Raw genomic sequence first — 19,680 nt, 5'->3', positions numbered from 1 at the left:
CCAATCTCTTTAACAGGATTATGAACACAAGGAAGATGTCAGATGAATGGAGGATTGTAGTCCCGATCTACAAAAATAAAGGTGATGATATCCAAAGCTGCAATAATTATAGAAGCATAAAGCTAATGAGTCACACTATGAAACTTTAGAAGAAGGTTATTGAAGTCCGTTTGAGAAGAGACTCATATCTCATGAACCAATTTGGCTTTATGTCAGGTAGATCCACCGCAAAATTTATCTACTTATCGAGGAGGCTCTTGGAAAGATATAAAGATAGCAAGAAGGATCTCCATATGGTCTTTATTGACCTGGGAAAAGCTATGATCAAGTCCCTAGAGATTTAATCTGGCATGTTCTAGTGGAGAGGAGTGTCAAGTAAATATGTGGATGCAATTAAAGATATGTATGAGGATGTGGTGCCTAGTGTGAGATCTATGGGAGGTCAGGCAAAGAATTCCCAATTACGACAAGGTTACATCATGGATCAGCCTTAAGCCTTTATCTATTTGTGCTTATCATGGTCGACCTAACCAAGAACATTCAAGACAAAGTCTCGTGGTGCATGGTGGTGTATGCTATTTGCCGATGATGTTGTTTTTGTGGATAAGACAAAAGTAGGGATTAACACTAAGTTAGAGCTATGGAGATGAATCTTGGAAACAAGAGGCTTTAAGATTAGTAGAACGAACATGAAGTATATGATGTGTAATCTTAGTCATACTATGATGGATACCGACATGGTGCGAATTGAGGAAAGAGAGATACCGCAAAGTGACTATTTCAGATATCTGGGATCAATCATAAATAAAGAAGGTGACATAGAGGATGATGTTTCACAGAAAATTAAAGTGGGATGGATTGCTATGTGACCCACGTATTCCTTTAAAACTTAAAGGAAAGTTCTATAGGACTGTTGTACGACCGGCTATGATGTATGGGCAGAGTGTTGGACAGTTAAGAAGTGTCATATTAAGAAGCTATGTGTTGCAGAGATGAGGATGTTAATGTATGTGCGGAAAAAATAGGAAGGATAAAGTAAGGAATGAACGTATTAGAGTTGACTTGGGAGTTGCCTTGATCAATGACAAGCTCCACTAGAGTCATTTGAGGCGGTATGGTCATGCTCAACAGAGGCCTAGTAACGCCCTAGAAAGGAAGAGTGATATGATCCCGATTGAAGGAGCTACAATAGCTAGGGGCAGGTCTAAAATGACCATAGGAGAAGTTGTAAGAAAGGACATGCATAATCTAGGTCTTGTTCCAAGTATGAACCCGAATAGAGCCTATTGGAGAGCAAGGATCCATGTAGCAGGCCCCATTTAGCTAAGATTCTCCTGACTTCCTGTGTTGTAACTCTTTCCTCTTACATTCATCTTTCATTTGTCATTTTCCATTTTTCATTTCTCATCTCATTTCCCATCCCTCTTTTCCCATCCCTTCATTCCCTTCTTTTGTTTAGACCTCAGTTTTCCCTACCTTGTTTTGTTTGGATCCATGTAACCGACCCCATTAAGTTGGGAAAAGGCTGAGTTTGTTGTTTTTTGTATTTTTGGATGGTTCATGGTGACCTTTTATGAAGAAAGTCAGATTGCATGCCTATGATTCAAGGCTAAACATATGTCTGGACCCAATAAAAAGGTAGTTGTGACTCCTTCAATGGGCAAAAAGTGGTAAGAAAGCCTTTAGTTTTGAATTTTGATTCTACATATGAGATATAGATATGCCCTTGGATTGAAAGAATGAGATGACTAACAATAACAAATCCAAAGAGAGGACAGAATGTAAACCATGCAAAAGCAATCAATGGGTTAAACCAAAGAATAGATACTTACAAGGTTACAACAAGTTCCATGCACTCCACCAGGAAAATCTGGGATTGTTGCTTCCTTTTGCAAGCTCACCTTCTACTGCTTCTATTGGTAATCAAGGTGTAATAACTGGTAGTTCCTACTTCTTACCAATCATAATTTCTCCTGAACCGACCAACACTTGAATTGCCAAACCTTGACGCCGAAAATCTGGGCTGATATGAGTTTGCTAAACCACGTGAACCAGGGCTTAGAGGAGGAAGCTTGGGATTTTTCCAGGGAGATCGAGAACTTGAGGGGTCACCTCCTGCTGTTAAATTGGGAATCTTATGACCCTTTTTGGCTGGTGTTGTAGGGGACCACCAACCATTTGCTTTGGACTTTATATTTGGCAGGTCTCCTGGATCATCAGTGATCCACCCTCCCCTCCGCCTTGATTTTGTTGATGCAGCAATTTCTATTTCCTTATGCTGGGTGCTCTTCCTTTTAAAGGCTCTACCAAGATTATGAGCAGATCTAAATTCTAAGACATCACTACCTTCATTACGAAATCTCTTTCTAGGTGTTGAGAATCCGCTGATCCTTTGAGCAGACTGGAGAAGTGAAAAAATTCCAACCATAAACAACAAAATAAATTACTTTCCATAAAAAAGGATAATTATGCAGTAATTTAAATCATACAAGGGTGTCCAAACCACCTCAGAGTACTTTGTGCATCCCCGTGCAAGATGTCCTTCCTCCCCACATTTGTAGCATACAGTAGATGACCCTGCACCATGGGTCTCCCCACGAGACTTGGCACATCCCTGCATGAATAGCTTAACCCTAAGAACTAATAGAGATCCTTTATTGCCAATAGGCAACCCATCAAAAAAAAATAACAGAAAACTATATTAATGAAGTGGAAAATATGACTTACCAATCCAGTGTGCCCAGACTGACCGCAGTTATAACAAGAAACTACTCTTGGGCCAGTATCTATAAAGTCAGTACAACAGAAATGCCCAAAGGCCTTGCAAGTGTAACATTGTATTTCCTGCCCAAGGGAAAGAAATAAATTAGGAAACCAGAACTCTATACCATTTCAATTTAACCGCTAAAAGGCCTAATACACGATACACAAAGGGGTATGAAATCCACATGAAAAATAATCATACAGAGAAATATCAGAAAATTAAATTCACCTTGAGATCATCAGGAGAATAATCATTCGTACAAGAAAACAAATCATGCCCAGCATCTCCACATCTTAGACAAGTATTTGAACTCTCTGAACTTTTCTTTAGGTGTTTCTCAGGACAATCCTTTTTACGATGACCTTTTCTTTTGCAGATGTAGCAATATTGGCCCTGGAAGACATTGGAGCAGATACAATGACAGCTTGATCAAATGCTAAATAAAAAAGTCACAAGACAATTTACCATCCTTTAGAATTTTTGGCACAGAAGATTCTCAATGGATCAATTTCTTTACCTATTCTATTGATTAGGCATAGAAAAAAATTGGAGAAAAGAAATAGGGGACAGTTTTGACTCTCAGTCGTTAAAGGAGTCTTGCTTGGTCACCCTTTCCTGAGTTACGTGGAGGACTTGGCATAACAAACTCACCAGTGGATAGGTCTTTGGCCCCTTTTAGCCACCTATCAAATTTAGGGTCCCTTCTCAACCATATGGCCTGCTATTTCTTAGGTCTAAACCTTACAGTTTCAACAGTTGAAATGAACAGCAAACATAGAGTTCTCTGAACTTTTCCAAAGTTCTATATCTTCACATTCGACAGTGCATTGGGACTGAAATTTACACGGCACATAAATGGTGAGGCAGACAAACCCACAAATATCAGTAACTAAGCTGCCATGTGGCAGATATGACAGCATCTAGATAAGCCTCCTTTCATGTGACCATGTAAGGAGATTTTACCAATAAATAATAATATCTCCTTTAAATATAACTTTAGACAACTCCATCCTGCTGGTGTTCCTACACCTGGCAATGAGAGATATAAGAGGGAAGAGGATACAAGTTTTGTGTTTTGTTGATTATTTGACAGTTTTGTCTTTGCAAAACCATTACAGCATTGGAGGGAATGGATCCATGTAGCCGACCCCATTTAGTTGGGATAAGGCTGAGTTGAGTTTGAGTTTGAGTTTGATACGTATTAGTATCTTAGGGGAATACATTTGTAAGTCAGGGCATTTCAGAAACTTTACTTTTAATTGCTAATATGTTATGTATAGATAGGATTAAAGGAGGATTCATCTTCGTTTTTTCTTCCGTAAATGGCTGGTAGTTCGTCCTCTCTCTTCTTCCTCCCTCTCGTGACTTGGGAGTTCCATAACAACCAAAACCAGCTGGATTTTAAACTTACAGATGTGTCAGATTGGGTTCCAGTTTGCCTGCACCCTTGCCAATCCTATATCATTGCATTTTGGTACCTTGCAGATTTTTCATTCAGTTCATCTATATCAGCATGAGCATAACCAAGAGATTCCTAATAGATCATTAACAAACATAATGATCTTTTAAGACCAGATCCAACAATTCTAGAGACTTTTGATCACTTGGTCCCAATGGAGCAACCTTACCAACAGCAACTGCTGTACTAAGTTGAAGTTCTTGATCAGTAATGAATCCCTCTAATTGAAATAAATTTCAAGTTTCTACACAAATTGAAAGTAATCAAAAAAGGGCAGCACATACCTCTATGCAGCGCTTCGCATTGTGCTCAAAACTCCCACAGATAAAGCACGGTTTCTTCCTCTCCTGTGACACACAGTTTGATGCTGCATGACCTTCCTTGCCACAATTATAGCACTTAGGCCAACTACCTTCAAGAGAATTGAAATACCTCGGGCCTCGCTAGTGAAAAAAGAAGAAAAAGGGAGAAAACATAAGCACTTCTAAATCATTTCAGTTCACAGATTCTTATTAACAATCAAAACAACTCGACTCACAAGAAGCTTTCGTAGCACAATATTGTCAGATACTTCAACTCCTTCTGTTTCCATGGATTTAATTGCTTCAACAGATTTAGTGGTTTCTGCTTCCGTCTCCACTAATGAAACAATTTCCACAGCATGGTCTTCTGTCCTTCCAGTATTGACCTTAAGGAAGAAAAGAGGTAAAAGCCCAGAACCGTCAATGTAAACATGCAAGATCAATTTTACTGGTACCCCTTTTCCATATCAGAACAACGTAAAAAAATTGAAGGTAATGATGACCAAAAATCTGGTTAAAGTTAAACATTGTGAAAAACAAATGGGAAGAATGCAAAAGGAGAACAAAAATTGGATCCTGAATAAAGTTCATTAACTACTTAATGCACTTATCCATGAGTTGCATAACTCTTTCTTTCTAATGCACTTATCCATAAGCTGCATAACTCTTTCTTTCTTTATAGTTGTTTTTCTTTCTTTATTCTTATTCTTATTCTTATAATAATAATAATAATTAATACGTATTATTATTATCATTATGGGACTGTCTAAAATCTAAATGATACCTCTATAGTTATATTTAGAACTTCACACATTCTTTTAATTGTCCCTTGTCTTATTCCTAAAAGTTCTTTATGTTAGAGGTATATAAGGATTTTCAAAAATAACTTGAAAGTGACTTATCATCATATCATTATTGAAAGCTGTCATTGTCATGCACATTTTTCGAGTACACGTGAAATGAATATTTACCCCATTGGAAAAGGTTGTGTTATACTAGAAGGGCAAAAAAATAAGGTTACAAATTATTTGACACGTTGAGGGGTGTCAATAACACAATCCCTATTATTATTATCATTGCTATTTATATTATTATTAGAGCAAATTGCATGCACCTCCCCTTGTGTTTGAACCATTTACAGAACACCACCCTGGTTGTTTGAATAATTACATCCGTACCCATGAAGGCTAACGGTGTTAGTGAGGTGTTAGTTTTGAAATGTAAACGACATATTTACCCTTATTATATCATTAACTAAAATAATAAAACTGAAACACCATTTTAACCCTTATTACATCCTCCAAACCTAAAATCCCCAAATTGATTTTCAAATAGGGTTTGCTACATATCATCTCCGGCGAAGGTGAAGAAAATAGAACTTTCCGATGGACCTTCCCTTGCCCAGCAACTCTCCAGCGAAGATGACTCCCATGCCCTTCTCCCTTCACGTGATCACAATCATCGGTTTTCGTCCCACAATGATCCCACCTAGCAATTTACAGTGGACGCCAAGGCTCAGTTCTCCTTTCCGACTTCCACGGTTTCGCTCATTCACCTGGATGTCTTTGTCTCTCTCTTATATCAATCATCAGAATCATTACTCAATTCACTGCTGAAACTAACCAAATCTCCTCTTATGATCTTATCTCGTCGAGGATTTTGTGGGAAACCCCCAAACAGGTAGACAGTAATTGAGAGAGAGAGACGTCTGAGGAGCTCTGGATCTGGAGAAATTAGGGAAGGAATGGCAGGAATCGCGGCCCCTTCTTGATCCCAGACTGCTTCAAGGCCGTCACCAATTTCGACCTCTCCCTAATCTCTCCCTGGGGCCATTCACTCTCCAATTTCTCCCCTAGTTTAGACCTCCTTCCCAAAAGCAGAAGGAGCTGAGTGCGATCCAGAAACCATTTCGCCTCTTTTGCTTTTTAACTGAATCCCAAACCCTTTTTCAAGAAGCTTTGAATCAATTCCTTGAGACAACAAAATATATGATCTACTTGTCCATCCTGGATAAATGAGTACAGTAAGTTTAGTGAAGTGTTGTTCTTAGCATAAAGTATGAAGCTTCCTTTCCTTTTCAACTTTATTTAAGGCCAAGTTTTGATTGTCCAGAAAAATTGCAGACTTTCTGGTTGAAATATTGTATGACAAAGGAGAAACTGGGAGTGAGACGCAGACCATTTTCTGGTTTTTCCCATCGGAGAGTTAGTAACTCCTTTCTAGTAAAGCAGAGATTTCTATTGTTGGGATGCAAAAAGTGAACTGAAAGAAACTGATCTGCTTTACCAAACCATAGATGTTGCAGCTCCTGCTGTGTTAGATCAAACCTAGGCGATAGAATCTATTTCACCAAATTTGATCTACAAAATCAGAAGAAAAAAGTTGGAAGGATTATAAGTCAAGCAACTAAAGAACAAAAATCCCATATTCATAAACCTTTCACGATTCACCAGCATCTTGATTCTGCTGAAATAAAAAATCCCCGAACACACAGAGTGAACAAGAATGCTGACTGCAATTACCTTGTGGTTAGTGGTTACCGTTACTAGATGTATTGTGTGGCTTGTGATGCGTGGGTTCTTATTTCTTCTTAATCAAGACCGTGCATCAGGTAATTGTTCAAAGAGGAGCCAAAACAACATAATAAGAGGACCCATATGGCTTAATTCTTCCTTGCGATTAATTTTGTTGGGTGACCATTTGCTTCCCTTGCTATTTATGAGCTAGATTAGGTTCAGTGGAAGAAGAAAGTGGAGGTCCTTGCAGATCACCGGTTCGCACATAGAAGAAAGAGGATCACCGGAGAAGAAAGAGATGAGATGGAAGATGAAGTTGGAACGATGGAAGATTGAGGAGATGGGTTTGGGTTTGGAAAATAAGGGTAAAAGGGTAAAAGTACATTAATGAAGGGTAATATGGCCATTTATGAATGTTTTGTTTCAACTAACGGTTTCAACTTAAAGGACTGGGCTTATTATTTGTAAGCTCCACAATAGTCCAGGGGAGGTGCATGTAATTTGCTATTATTATTATTATTGTCTCTTTTTTTTTTTTTTGGGGGGGGGGGGGGGGTGATGATTGAACAATCAACCTCTAATATAGTTCTGGAACTATAAAGGATGCAATTTAGTGGAAGACAAAAGCATAATTGATCAATTAAGACAAAAAATATTACCAGTACAATGAACCATACACAAGAAAGACTAAAGAGCAAAAAGGAATGAACCTTGCTTACATTCCATTCTTCCAGTTTGATGTTCTTACTTTTCTTCTTCTTCTTCTTTTTCTTTTTATTCTTCTTCACCTCCGCTGCGACCACTGCGGCCACATTTCCACTGTCAGTGGTGCCACACTGATCAGCTGCTACTTCAGTTTCTTCACAAGACGACGAGGAGAGGTCGATGACCATAGCGGATCGAACACCCTCACTGGCCTCAAACTCATCAAAATCCTCTTTTCTTTTCCTCTTTATCTCTCGCATTCTTGCTTTCTCAACAATTTTGAGGCTAAGATCTTCATTTGCCTCTTCATCTTCGCTACTGGTCAATACAATTACGGGCTTTGGTGGATCTCCCTCATCTTCAAGATTGAGCTTCCCCTTCATCTTCTCTCTCATCACCATCTGCATAGAAAAGAGAAAAGGCAAAGAAGAAATTAAGAGATTAGAGAAGCTGAATCTAGCCCCCAAAAAGCCTCCACGCAGCATAGATCACAAGCTTCAATCGGAACCAAAAGGGAGAAAGATAAAGAGACCATCTGCATCTTGATTCGCTGATTTGGAAATCCCCAATTACATGGTATCACAAATATCATGAATAGTTATTTCCAGATTTTGGGTAAATTTAACAAATCCATGGAATTGGAAATCTATTTTACAAATTCAGCTGTTTAGATGCATTAAATTTTTGGGGATGTGGGTTTACACTACTTTGCACATAAATTACTATGAGTTTCACACTTTAAGTAAAGCTTAGAATCTCACAATCTAACACAAACCCATAATCCATGATAGTCTTATCAAGTATTACGTTGTAGCCTAGCAACACAACTAAAGAGAAAGAGACCAAAGGGTGTACCCAGTGCACGAGGCTCCCGCCACTGCGGGGTCTGGGGAGGGTCATAATGTACGCAGCCTTACCCATGGCTTCGCAGAGAGTCTGTTTACAGAGACTTGAACCCGTGACCACTTGGATCACAATGGAGCAAACTAACTGTTGCACCAAGGTCCACCCTTGGTAAAAGACAAAGAGACCATGGAAAAATAATTCAACGTGAAATGGAAGAAGTCAAATTTAAAAATATCGACAGAGTAAAAAACTTAAACCATGAGGCTAACACATCCTTAATCTATGAAATTTACAAAATTCAAGCTTGAACAAAGCACCGATGGCCGACCTAAAAACATCCATGGTCCAAAAGACATTGCTAAGGCAAAATCCTAGCCATTGAACATCCAAAACATGGAGCATCCCTCATTGACTACAATCAGTTCAAACATAAACTACAGAACCAAACTAGGAAGGAGGGTGATTAAGAAGGACTAACATAAACACCTTCCCATTCTCTGGTGCATCCTTCACCAGCCCCAACTCTTGAATGGTTCTGCACATCAACTGGATGATTTTATCCCTTCTAACTAAGATCTGCCACTTTGTTCACTTCTGCACAAAGCTCCTTTGGATCTGACTTTCCCTTTTGCAATTGAACCGAACTGAGTCCATAGACCAATTGAGCGAGGAGGCTATTGCAGAGATGAGATAGAGCAACACAATGGATCCTACCTTCCTACTGTAGATAGGATACCAATGGATGAATGCCAATAAAGAAAAAAGTCCCACTTGTATAAGGATTAGAAGTCGCAGTTGGAACAATGGTTGAAAAGAGAAAACCTAGTGAAAGTAGGATTCAACAACAGCAATTTCAACTAGGACCGAATGATCCCACTCTTATGAGGATCCTGAATTCTTAAGAATCCTAATCCAAATAGTTATTAAGAAAGCTGAACCAATTCGGATGTGAAATTACAACTAAAATAGAGATATATACCAGAAATCAAATGAGAACAGCAAGGAGAGAATTCCAAGAGAATCTAGTGAGTTCTCCAACACCAGAAAGATTGAAATCTCCCTTGTTTTGACAAGATTTTGAAAAAAAAATTTCGAGTTCTTTTAAAATAGGTTTAAAAAAAGATGGTTGTTTTCAGGGAGAACCAAAAGGAAGTTCCGTTTCCATTTCCCAGACTGTTAAAAAACAAAAATTAGCTTCACTAGTTGAAACGGATCGATATCAGAATGGAATCGTCAGTAAATAGACAGGGGCTTCTTTGTATACTGATTCTCTTTTCAGTTCTCCTGACCTGGGGCCCCAAAAAAAGGAGAAAACATAGGGTAAATCTGCTAGTGCAACTGCTGGATAAAAAATTCTGGTGTGTTGATAAGAAGCTAATCCAGGTTCAATTTGAGTTCTCAATATGGAAGAAAAATTCAATAGATGAGTCAACAACAATGTAGAGTAATAGCAATAATGCTGGAGGAGGGCCGGCTAGAGGAGAGATGGAAGTCTGAGAAGAAACTCACAGTTGCAGACGGAAGAGGAAACACACAACAATGCACTCACTCTCATTGAGCAAACCCAATACTTCTCTATTCAATTCTGTTTCCAACGTTGTCTTATTAGGTTTAAATAAACAAAAATCAAAGAAGCTTGATTGAAATATGAAACTGAAACTAACTTGCAAACGAACTCTATCTCCTAATCCAACTCTTCAGACTAAACTAGCCTATTCCTACGTATCCAACTCAAAACAAATAAAAGACACAGAATTACTATACTACTTCCACCCTTGTTGGACCAAAAACCCAGTTTGACCGGTTCTGCTCGGGTTTAGGTTTCCAAACTCGGTCATGCTGGTCCAACCAGTCAAGTGCTATTGCATCTGTTAAGATATGTAACACGATAGAGGAGTCCCCCTATCGTGGTTGGTTTCCTTTCCTTCTTTATGTCTTTAATTGTTAGTTTCCTATCTAAGTAAGTTTTCTGTTTAGGGTTTAGGTTTTAGGCTTAATTAAGTAAGAGTTATATTCCTTTTGCAATTCTGTTTTGGCTTGATATAAATATATGTTGGCTGATACGGTAGAAGATACATTCTATTATACCGTCCTTTTCTCCCATTGTTCCCTCTTCTTCTCCTTGGTACGATAGAAGATACTTTCTATCGTACCCTCCTTTTCTCCCATTGTTCTCTCTTCTTCTCCTCTCCCTTAATCTCTTTCTACCTTCTCTCTTCTCTTTGCCAGGCACTGGTTGAAGGCTCTGGGATTCTTTATATGGTATCAGAGCAGTAACCAATACCTCGTTCTCTCCATGATTGTCGTTTTGAGAGTCGTCTAGGGTTTCCAGTTTGAAGAAGGGAACCCTAGTTCATAGAAGAAGAACTAGAGTTTCGTATGTTGAACACTAAGTATTAAGATTCTGATGCTGCAAAGTGTTCCCTTTATCTATTGCTGATGTTTCTGATCAATCTATGTAGATCGAAGTTTATTGATGGTGTTAATTGAAAGCCTGCCGTGTCGATTTGTTTGATGAGTGGCCGCTGCTTCCCCTTGATTATACCTGAATCAATTCCTCTTGGCGTGCTACTGTCAGTTTCGTATGTTGTCATTTTATTTGCCGCTATTTTTTTGTTATTGTTGAAGGCGTTTACTCGGTAACCATCCAAATCAGATCTTATGGAATCATGTCCTCTTATAGTAACCAGTTTCTTGATGGCTCTCGAAGATTTTTTTGCTTAATTGGTTACCTTTGCCGCTATTTGATGCAATCGATTGCTGGTGATTTCCTGGTCCAAGAAAGTTGCTGTTCTTGGTAGGTTACTGAAGATGGTAACACCCCCTTTTGGTATTTGTGTTTGCTGTTAATAAATTCCTTGGTGGTTGGTGTTTCGATCGATCAATCGAAGAAGATGAAGAAGATTTATATACTGCTGGTTTTGGTTCCATACTTTCTGCCTATGGTTCATGATTCAATTTCCTCCGGATTATAGCTTTCTTGGTTGAAGGTTGAAAATACTCCAACAAGAAGTTGAAGTCAGGATCCTTGAAGTCGTGGGGGAGTTGGGGTTCTGGTTCAAGAGTCAAGACTCCTCACGTTACCTTTTAAAGTACTCTTTTTCTTGTCTTTTATTTTATTTCCATATTTTTCCCTTTCTTCACCATTAATCTACTCATGTCCATATTTTGTCATACCTTCCAAGTTTACCCTTTGGCCTTCGTTTGTGCTTATGTTTGAATTTCCACTAAATTTCATCCATGCCATTTCCCTTTTTAGTTTTGCTATATTTACAGTATTGTCATTATTCTCCTTTATTTACAAATAGCCCCTTGGAATTGGAAATTGCTGGTTATCTACCAAATCGTTATTAACCCTTGCTATTGCCTATTGTGTACTTGGGTGGGACCACACTGAATTCAATTGGGTATTTTGACCTAGTTGCCGCATTACTAGGGGATTGCATGAGTTAATTACAAATTTGCCATTATCTTGCTTTGGTGGACCCTGTATCGTATCGGTTCGGGATTTAATTTGCTATCATGAGGGGTGCTTACTTTATTGGTAATTGTATGTGGCTGATCGTGATTGAAGATTAATTTATCGGGATCTAATTTGTTGGTCCTCTTGCTTATAAGATTTGTTGAGATGTCCTTCCTTTGAGATGCTGATTATTGGTCGTTATTTGTTCACGTGTAATGCTACACGTGAGGGGGAGGTTGAAGATGTTTGATGTCTACTGCAAGAAATTTTATCTGAGCCTTTTTTATGTGTTTGGAGCTCAGGAGTGGGTCTGATTGGGACTAAGGAATGAGTTGCGATTGTTGTTGGAGTGCCTTCCTAGAGATAGGCTTTTGTGTAGCCATTGGAGATGCACTTTTATGGGATTTTGTGTAGTTATTGGAGCTGCACTTTTAAGGGATTTTGTGTAGCCATTGGAGTTGCACTTTTATGGGCTTTAGTGTAGTCATTGGAGCTGCACTTTTATGGGATTTTGTGTAGTCAACGCCTCATCGGAGCTACACTTTTATGGGATTTTGTGTAGCCATTGGAGTTGCACTTTTATGGGCTTTTGTGTAGTCATCGGAGCTGCACTTTTATGAGATTTTGTGTAATTATTGGAGTTGCACTTTTATTTGTCTTTGTTTGAGCAGGTTACTACTTGCATTCTGTTGTCTTCATTGGGAAAGACATTTGATGTAGTCGAAGCTGCATTTTGTTATCTTCCTTGGGAAGAGCTTTTGGTGTTGGCATGTTGCTGTTGCTGATTGGATTTGTTTGGGATGCTATTGTTGATGGATTTATTGATTGGAGTGTTGCTCTGAGCTTGCTGGCGTCTATGACTACATGTGTTCAAAACCATCGGACTAAAACTTGGAACTCGACCCCAACTCAACCTCTTGGAAAACCGAGTTGACTCGAGATATCTCGACATCTCGGTCGAGTTGGTGCATTTTCAACTCGAAACCTAGTTTCGGTGGGTTTTAAACCTAGTTTGAGTTTGGGGGCCCTAGGTTGGTAGGCGACGATGTACTAAAATACCCTACTCTACACATAATTTAGTAATAGAAAGCAATCAAAACAGTCAATTAATGTAAAACAACTTAAATAAGCATTAGAAATGTTAAAGTGTACAATACATCAATCTGTTTAACAATGTTAGATTACATAAAATGTGATTGATTAATGAATTCAGTCCCAAAACTATCCACATAGAATTCCAATGTCATAGTGTTGTTGTAGTGTTGCACATAGTTTGCCACAGCATTCATATAAGTGTTGTCATCAACATATGCCAATTCCCCCATCCTAGGGTACATGGGAGGTGGTTGCCATAAGACATGAGATCCAATGCTACTGTCATATTGAGGCATGTATGAGTGTGGCTGGTTTGGGATTGGGAATATAGGCCCAAAACCTGTCCCATGCTTTGATTGAATAACTCAAGTGTTGACTGCCCAAACTGATTATGGCCATTATATTCGGAATCGGTGCTCTCCTGGCCATAATCATAGTCATGATGAGGATGAGATGAAGCCCACAACTGGGAGGCAGTTGCCATGAGGCGTGAGATCTCACAAGTTTTAGTTCTATGGTTGTACGTTGAAATCCGGAGGTAAAATGAGTTCACAACCTTCACAGGGGAAGAAAAGAGGTTCTGGACAGAACTCGATCGAGATATCTCGAGTTCTGTCGAGTTACGATACTTTTAAAGGATAAGATGGGTCGAGATCTGGGTCGACCCGAGATCTCGACCGAGATATTGCACTTTTAGAACTCGTATTAAGTCTCGTCTCGACCCCTTGGAAAACCGAGACCTCGCGAATTTTGGTGTTGCCTTTCATATCTGTTCTTATTGGTCCAAGCTGGACCTTTCTTTTAATATATGTATACTCCATCTTGAGAGGGAGTGCTAAGATATGTAACACGATAGGGGGAGTCCCCCAATCGTGGTTGGTTTCCTTTATTTCTTTATGTCTTTAATTGTTAGTTTCCTAGTCTAAGTTTTCTGTTTAGGGCTTAGGTTTTAGGCATACTTAGGTAAGAGTTATATTTCTTTTGCAATTCTGTTTTCGCTTAATATAAATATATGTTGGCTGGTACGGTAGAAGATACATTCTATCGTACCGTCCTTTTCTCCCATTGTTCTCTCTTCTTCTCCTCTCCCTTAATCTCTTTCTGTCTTTTGTCTTCTCTTTGCTAGGCACTGGTTACAGGTTCTAGGATTCTTTACAGCATCGATTCTCTTCCTCTGAAAAGAACTCAACTCCGTCGAGTTTGGACAAGGACCGAGGAAACCATCTAACTTAACACGCTGGAGGAGAAAAGATCCTATTGTCTGTTGAAGCTTGATTTCCAGAAGGTCCTTAGCTGGGAGGAACTTCATTTCGAGTCCGGCGTGCCAGAACTACGTGGTCTTATAACTACAATGTTGTGACTTCTTATCAAATAACCATGGAGGTCCCAAGAAGATGTGACACACCTTTAAGGGTATGACATCACATTACACTTTATTGACCAACCCACCAATAGAGTACATGAGCAAATATTGATCATTGATCTTAAGATTAGTGTTGTTCATCCACGCAACTTTGGAGGGGTTAGGATGCGGCTCGGTCTTTAAGCCGAGTTTGCGAACGTCGTCTTCGGAGACAATATTTGGTGCAACTACCACCGTCGATTAGCATGGTGGACAAACTATTGTTGCATCTCACTCTAGTCTGGAAATTACTATTTCGACGCCAATCATCGTTGCCAAAAGCTTTATGTGTAGCCAAAAGAAGACGAAGAACATAACAATGTTGTGGCTCTCCATCACTATCGTTGTCATTGGCTTCACTACATTCAAGATCGCACTCTTGACTCCAGAAGTAATAGGTTGTTCCATTGAGTCTCTTCCGAAAATTCTTCCTTATCAGCGAAAGCAACCAAACGATTAGTACACTGAGCAAAAAAGTGTATGTATTGCATGAGAAGCACCGCAGCATAGCCCGTGGCTTCTTAGGAGGTCTACCAGAACGACGTCGAGGTGAAGACTAAGGGTGGCTGCCTGTGGGAATCGAGGGGATGGGGTTAAGGTTTCAGTTGATGCAATAGATTTGGGGGAAAGGATGGATGCGAAAGAGAGAGAGAGAGAGTTATATTTTTCCCTTCTTTTTTTTTGGGGGTAGGGGGAGGGGGGGCGGTAGATTTGGGGTTGGGGTTTCAGTTGATGCAATATATTTGAGGGAAGAAAGGGGTGGACGCGCATGCGAGCGAGAGAGAGAGAGTTCTCTTTTCTCTTCAATTTTATTTTTTTTGGGGGGGGGGGGGTTGGAGGTAACCTATACTGCTGGGGTGAATCGCTCAGGGAAAAGGAAAACAGTAACAGGTGAAGGATGGATGTGTTTCGGCCCTGATGGTCTGATACCAACTTGGTGGAGGTCCGTTTAGAGGAGAAGAGGAAGTTTGAGCAGCAACTCAGAGTTGCAGGGGGAAGAGGAAACACACAACCACACACTCACTCTCGTTGAGCAAACCCAATACTTTTCTATTCAATTTCTCTGTTCCAAAGTTGGGTTACGATCCATGTAGCCGACCCCATTAAGTTGGGATAAGGCTGAGTTTGTTGTTGTTGTTGTAGTCCACTGGAGAACTGATTCCTCTTGAGAGTTGAGCCTCTCTCTCTTCCTTCTTGGGTCTCTAAGTTGGAGGAAGATTCCCATTAGGCCATTACCATCACGAGAGGAGAGATGCAGATCAGTAACCACCACTCATCCACCATGAACCCACCTGGCCACCTCTACAGCACCATCCCAATCCGATTTCAATTATCCATGGTCCGTATTTTTCAAGTTAGAGTACAATATTCTCGGTCTGATTTTCCATCACAGGTCTTCATGGAAAGATATCCCAACTCCGCTCCTCAGTCTTCCTGTTCCTCCTCTGTCCTATCCTTCCTCCAATCCAACTGCCTCCACCGCCTGCTCCTTCTCCAGGCAAGAGCTTGCCAACAAAGCCTTATACTACATTATCAAACCCCACCTCTGGTCTAACATAGCACCCTCTCCCCTCCTCGCAGTCAATGCTTCCCTCGTCTCCATCATTTCCCTGCTGCAGACAGCATCCGCTCCAAATCTCCACCTTTAGGCTTCAACAGCTAGTTGCCAGGCACCAAATTGGGAGTCTCGTCGAAGTCGGAGCAAGCGATAAACCCAAAGTGTTTTGCAGGGAGCAGGGGTGGAGGAGGGGAAGAGGACAGGTTGGGAGGAGGGGGTTGCACAGGGAGCAGGGGTAGGTGGGGGTGGGTTTGTAGGGAGCAATTGTGGAGGGGGGTAATGTAGAGGTTAGTTCAACTAAGAACCAACACTACAGTAGGATCGATGTACTGATATTCTCAGGCCTTCATGTAACAATGGAACATCAATTCCAGTGGTTGATTCACGCTTTCGAATGGCCTTCAGCAGATCAGCAACTTTCAGGGCAGAACTCTCACTGAAATCGATTGGGATAGAAGAAGGATAATTTGGATTGAGACTCTCACTCTCTCCTGGGCCTCTCACCCTTTCAAGGCATCCCACCTCTCAACTAAATCGTACAGCTTTATGAAGAAAACTTCAAACATTCATTATCTCAATCAGCCCTAGTTGCTCTAACAAGTATATTTAAAGAAAATCCAATTAAACTCCTAATCTATCAATGAAATTAAATCCTAACTAACCTTCTAATTTCATATTACATATGTTTATTAATAAAACCAAACGGAAACAAATCCCAATAGAAACCTATCTAATAAAACTAATTATAGCAGATGTAGGAGTCCTCCACGTATTGGCAATTGAGTCTTCAATTTGCATTCAATTCAATCTTCACCAGCTGTCATGACCCATGGGGCCATTCAAACCTGGAATTAATCTTCTCTTTAGTTTTTACTGCAAGGAATTTGTCTTCAAGAATTCGCACAGTTGGCCATAAGGCCCACATGAAGTGGAACTACTTCTGGAAAATATTCCCCCCTACAAATCAGTAAATTGCAATTAAATCTCCCAAATACAACTGATTGATCTCCTACTTTATTTCCGGAAATAAATCCCCTTTTATGCTGCTGGACGATGTGGCAGAATGGGCTGGAATAGTGCTACTTGATATGGGTATGAATAAACCCAGGATGTGGGCAGATACAGCCCTGCCTTGGCCTAACCAAGAGTCGTTGTTGCATCAGGGGGGTGTGGGGTGGGTTTTTAGGGAGCCATTACGGAGGGGGGATGGAGGTAGGGGAGAGGAGAGGGCATGGCAGGGAGGGAGCAAGTACGAGAGAGAGAGTTGCAAAATCAAAGAAATTGAAATCCCAAAATAGCTCCCCTGCTATTTCGAAATTTTGACTCCCATTGCTTTCTATTTCCCATAAATAGGGTGCACAAAATCATACCAAAATTTCTCATAAATTGAAATCAAAATCAAAATCCAACTAAAGAGAGAGCCTAAGATTAGGAATCCTAACTGCATTAGGTTTTCAAAAAACCAATCCTAGTTCAAGTAGGATTGATAATACCTCTCCCTCTATTATTGAGAGCTAGATATCCTAAATGGAACATGCTCAAGGAAGCAGAAACTCAAGCTGATTTTGAAATTTCAAAAGAACATTAATTATTAATAGGAACTCAGCTTGTACAATAACTACGGAAAAGGAAAACTCAGTCAAAAGGATCAGGCTGAAATGAAACTTGAAACATAGGCCCAGAATAATCGCACAGTTACAGTTGAAGAGGAATCAATTGCTCTCTTGATTTCACAGGTGCAATTAACCAGGAAGACAACCTCAATATGCACAAAGCAGATTAATTCGAAATAGAAGAAAAAATATAGGAAACTTTGATTATTTCAACACCAAAATAATATAGGTAAAATAACTGCTCAACAGCAGAATTAAGAATTCAGAACTAAATCCAAGTTGAACCTCAAGTCAGAGCAAATTATACCGAACTTGAACAGATCAGAAAACCTGACCTGATTACAGAGAAAAGTACAAAAAAAAAAAAAACTCATGCAAGCACTACCTAAAGGCCATGGATACACAAATCTGGCATATCCGTTTTTATTTAGTCAGTAATTTATATGTTCTCTAGAAGTATAACCAATCGCCAATGTGTTGTTAAAATCTAACCATCAGTGGCAAATCTGTAGAACATGGAAATGATTCATTCCGAAGTGCTTCACTAAGTACTAGAAAATCCCATTGAACGCCTTAATCACAAAGATGAAAACCATCCTATAAAATAACAATGGCACCATTACTTTACATCTTACCATTTTGATTAAGAATAAGTGGAAAATGACTTTAGAGAAATTCTTTGTATTCTATTGTACATATCACACCAGCAAAAAGGATAATACCAAACTCACTGAATTCAAGCTGTATATATCAGTTCATGCAGGAACGCGAGACCACCTAGACCATTATGCAAATAAATATGTGATCAACTAAATATAGAAAGGCAAAGTTTACCTAATTTCTGTATACAGTCTTTCACTCAAACCTTTCTTCGAACAAGTAGCTGCTTCAAAAGAAACTCAAACAAATTACTTGGGGTTGACAAAGCCCATAGATTTTCAATCTCAATCAACAAATCCAAAGAACTGCAAAACTCGAGAGTATCAGCTGCAGTAAGTTCAACCACTAATTTCAACCTTCCAAAGGAGGAGAAAAGCCAGATCAAAACAAAGCAAGCTGGAGGTCTAGGGTTTTTGGATGCATGAGAATAACAAATAAGACCCAAAGCAAGCAAGAATTCGTATTACCTGGCTTGCCCACCGCTCTCAGAATCCCAATGTCATGACCTGAAGGAGGCCTAGGGCAGGGCTTTCACGTATCACCACAGGGCCCTGTTATGTAGTTATGGGGGAGAAAATGCTGGGGGCGGACTAGAGACGAGATCAGTAGATGAACCACAGAGCCAAGAGGAGCGTGCAAGACTACTTACCAAGAAAAAAAAGAGAGGAGCGTGCAAAACTGCAAGACCACCGTCGCTGTCTAAGGTCAGAGTTGAGGGATCCAACAAGGGAGATTCCACAGAAATTTAGAAGGGAATCGAGTAACAGAACTAGGATAAATATCATCCCCCTCCCCTCTAAGTTTCCATAATATAAACCCATCCCCCAAGATATGACCCTTGGAATAGTTTTCTAAATTTTCTCGGTTTTCGTTTGTTATCAGTTTGGTTTTCTATCGATTTAGGTCACGAGTATTAGTTCGTCGAGACCTTAGTTAGTAAGTTCGGGAACGGCAATTGAACGGGGACGGATACATACGACAATTAAATGGACTAGACAGCAATAATACTTTTAAAAAATCCGGCATAATAAAACGCATACGGCAATAATACGACACGCGTTTAATACGTATTTAATACGACCACTCTATAAGTAAAAATACAGGCATATATTCACTATGCAACAGACATTCACCACCTAATAAACAAAATAATAGCATATACACAATGATTTTAGTGTGTGATTCTTTTAGAATCTTTAACCAAAATCAGAAACGATAGTCGTATCTCCAAGATAATTGAAGCATTGGGGAACCAGAATTTTCTATCATTCTCTATTCTCAACTTGTGTTACTTCCA

General features: G+C 39.7%; 1 protein-coding gene across 1 annotated transcript in view; it reads right to left on the bottom strand.

Annotated features, from left to right (window-relative positions):
* LOC122662969 overlaps nucleotides 1-18,804 on the bottom strand; it is a 29,671-nt gene extending 10,867 nt beyond the window's left edge. The window contains exons 1-8 of the mRNA XM_043858677.1: nucleotides 18,558-18,804; nucleotides 7,701-8,147; nucleotides 4,762-4,992; nucleotides 4,508-4,666; nucleotides 2,993-3,157; nucleotides 2,728-2,844; nucleotides 2,507-2,614; nucleotides 1,833-2,401 (exon numbers count right to left, since the gene is read on the bottom strand). Of these exons, the coding sequence (XP_043714612.1) occupies nucleotides 1,955-2,401; nucleotides 2,507-2,614; nucleotides 2,728-2,844; nucleotides 2,993-3,157; nucleotides 4,508-4,666; nucleotides 4,762-4,992; nucleotides 7,701-8,147 (1,674 nt within the window). The 5' untranslated portion in view covers nucleotides 18,558-18,804 and the 3' untranslated portion in view covers nucleotides 1,833-1,954. The remainder of the gene's footprint in view (nucleotides 1-1,832; nucleotides 2,402-2,506; nucleotides 2,615-2,727; nucleotides 2,845-2,992; nucleotides 3,158-4,507; nucleotides 4,667-4,761; nucleotides 4,993-7,700; nucleotides 8,148-18,557) is intronic.
* Between the last annotated feature and the right edge of the window lie 876 nt (nucleotides 18,805-19,680).

The sequence above is a fragment of the Telopea speciosissima genome, chromosome 5 (genome assembly GCF_018873765.1).
Source record: "Telopea speciosissima isolate NSW1024214 ecotype Mountain lineage chromosome 5, Tspe_v1, whole genome shotgun sequence".
Taxonomy (NCBI): Eukaryota; Viridiplantae; Streptophyta; class Magnoliopsida; order Proteales; family Proteaceae; genus Telopea; species Telopea speciosissima.
This window is presented reverse-complemented; position numbering and strand designations above follow the sequence as displayed.